The sequence below is a fragment of the Cyprinodon variegatus genome, unplaced genomic scaffold (genome assembly GCF_000732505.1).
Source record: "Cyprinodon variegatus isolate N-32 unplaced genomic scaffold, C_variegatus-1.0 Scaffold1307, whole genome shotgun sequence".
Classification (NCBI taxonomy): Eukaryota; Metazoa; Chordata; class Actinopteri; order Cyprinodontiformes; family Cyprinodontidae; genus Cyprinodon; species Cyprinodon variegatus.
Genome location: NW_015151760.1, coordinates 32,314 through 34,775, shown reverse-complemented (window position 1 = coordinate 34,775; position 2,462 = coordinate 32,314). Strand labels below are relative to the sequence as shown.

Below are 2,462 nucleotides of genomic sequence, written 5' to 3'. Positions count from 1 at the left end.
GAGCCGATATTTCTTAATAAAAAAAAAGGTCAATTTTAACGTTTTATTTAGATTACAAAAATAAATCGTAGTAAAAATAATCCCATTTATGATGTTTTAAAAAATAAGACCTACGAAAGACTGATTTAAGACATTTTAATACCAATTAAGGCCTTAGTTTTATTTTGAAGAATTCAATGCCTTTTAAGACTTTTTAAGGACCTGCAGGAACCCTGTGTCTTCATTTCTCACTGCAGAGAATGAAGACAATGTGATCTGGAAAACGCATTTTGAAAAAAATGAAATTTGTAAAACCCAATTAGAAAAAACATAAACAAAAAAAAAATAACAATAGGACAAAATTTTTATATATTTTTTTAAACAATCTAAGAAAACATCTAATTGCTTCTCAAAACCTTTTTTTGGATGAAACACTTGTTTAAGTTTTACGTATGGGTTGCCTTCCTTTTTCAAATTTGGACGCACTTCCAACTTGACTTATTTATTGTAAAAGCAAAAACAAAAAAAGACAATTACAAAAAATATCTTGAAACTTAGTAGAAACGAAATTTAATGTTTGAAGCTCTAAAGAAAAGTGGTTAAAAAATAATTTTTCAAAACCTCCGGTCCGCACCAGACATTAACCGACCCATCCATCAGCACCCGCTCTGCTCTTAATCACTCAAATTAATGGGAGGGTTTAACAATTCAGAACCTAAACTATTCCAAATATAAAAAATTTATAAAAAATTTCGTTTCTAAATTAACTTAAATATATTTTACATACCATGAAAACTGAATTGGTATAAATAAATATTTGGCATAAATGGCCACAACAACTGTCAGTATAAAATCTGTGTCCTTGCGTCTTATCTAAACGTTTACGCGAGTCTCCTTATCTTGCACATGTAAATGGGTCCAAAGTTAGCGGCCAGATGCGGGACGACCATCTCGCCCAGGTGGAGGTCAGGAGCAAAGTGAAAAGTGTTCTGGAACATCCGCACCAGAGGTCTGAGACTGACCACCTGCATGGAGGCGAGAAAAAGGAAAGAGGTCAGGACGTCGGTGGTCGCAGTGACTCAGCCGCCGCCCGGCGATCTACGGACCTGCAGCCGGATGCCGTGGTTCTCCTCCGCTAGCTGGACGGCTCGCTCCACCACGCCCAGGTTCTGGCTGGGACAGAGGGTGCAGGTGGAATACAGAACCTCGCCTCCAGGACAAGCAGCTATGATTCCCGCCCTAAAAGGGAGGCGGAGGTGAAAAACGATCCAGAAATAAGTAAAAATGTCTTAATTCGAGTAGGTAAATGAGATAATTTACAAATAGAATTAGTATTTTTACTCTTAAAATAAGATAATTAGATAAAATGCACTTGAAATAAGACAATGCCATTGTGTTTTCTTATTTTAAGTGTTAATTGTCTTGTTGCATTGGCAAAATATCTGTTTTACCTCCTCAATCCATGACCAAATGCACGGATTTTAAGAAAAAAAAAAGACCTTTTCCAGTGTAGAGAAGCAACAGATGAGATGAAAAACGCTTCAATGGTGAAAAGACTTTACACTTTAGGGAGAGCTTCTTCCTTTAATCATATTACTAACCAAAAACATTGACCGTGTGATGCAGGACATGAGAGAGACTGTTGGGTTTATTCAATGATGATTATAAAATTAATGTGTGCTTCTGAAACATTTGTGCGAGGGGATGCTCCACTCCTGTCTCATGATTCAGTAAGGAGACCATCCTGCCTTGTCATTCTGATGGAGCATTCTGTCTTTATGAACTGATCAATTGTTCTGTCAGAACAATACTCTGTTTGTAACCATGCGTCATGTTCTGTTAATAAAACGCTCTGCAGAGGAGGTCCGGTGGGAGACGGAATGTTTGAGTCTGGGGTTCAACTGTCTCTCCTTCCTGCAGGAATTGTACCGATAAGTCTGTATTTCAGTTCTTTTTTTAGAAAAAAACCTATTCATGACCCCGACAGAGACACAGCCACCTACTGTCAAAATAAAAGGTTTGTAAAATGAGTTGACAGAAGAGTGAAGGTCCCCCTCTGGTCCGCTGCGGTTCCCTGGAGTCCAGAACCATCAGAAGTAAGGATATCTCCGTCCGATCACGAGATCGGCCCGATCTTTTCCTATTTTCCGGTGACCTGAGCTCGGCTACATCAGCTGACGAGTCTTCACAGCAACTGTCGTAAAGAAACCGCTAGTTATGGTTGATGGTAGTTGTGTATTAGGGCCCTGTCACACCTTGTCGATTTATCCAGCGTCTGCCTAACGTCCTGGAATCTCCTAAAACGCAGGCGTACGCTAGCCTGACGTAGTCCGACTCAATTCTAGTCAGAATGAGTCTGATGCTGCTCCATAGAGCTGTGCTTATGGGGCGTGTTTTGAACGAACCAGGAAAAAAAATGCCTCTGCACTCAATTGGATAGACCTACAACCAATAAGAGCAACGGAGTGCGTGACGTATGTTAA

General features: G+C 39.5%; 1 protein-coding gene across 1 annotated transcript in view; it reads right to left on the bottom strand.

The window, feature by feature from the left end:
• Window positions 1-410: 410 nt before the first annotated feature.
• nsun4 (NOP2/Sun RNA methyltransferase family member 4) overlaps window positions 411-2,462 on the bottom strand; it is an 8,925-nt gene continuing 6,873 nt past the window's right edge. Inside the window, 2 exon segments of the mRNA XM_015402150.1 lie at window positions 411-1,004; window positions 1,086-1,218. Of these exon segments, the coding sequence (XP_015257636.1) occupies window positions 861-1,004; window positions 1,086-1,218 (277 nt within the window). The 3' untranslated portion in view covers window positions 411-860.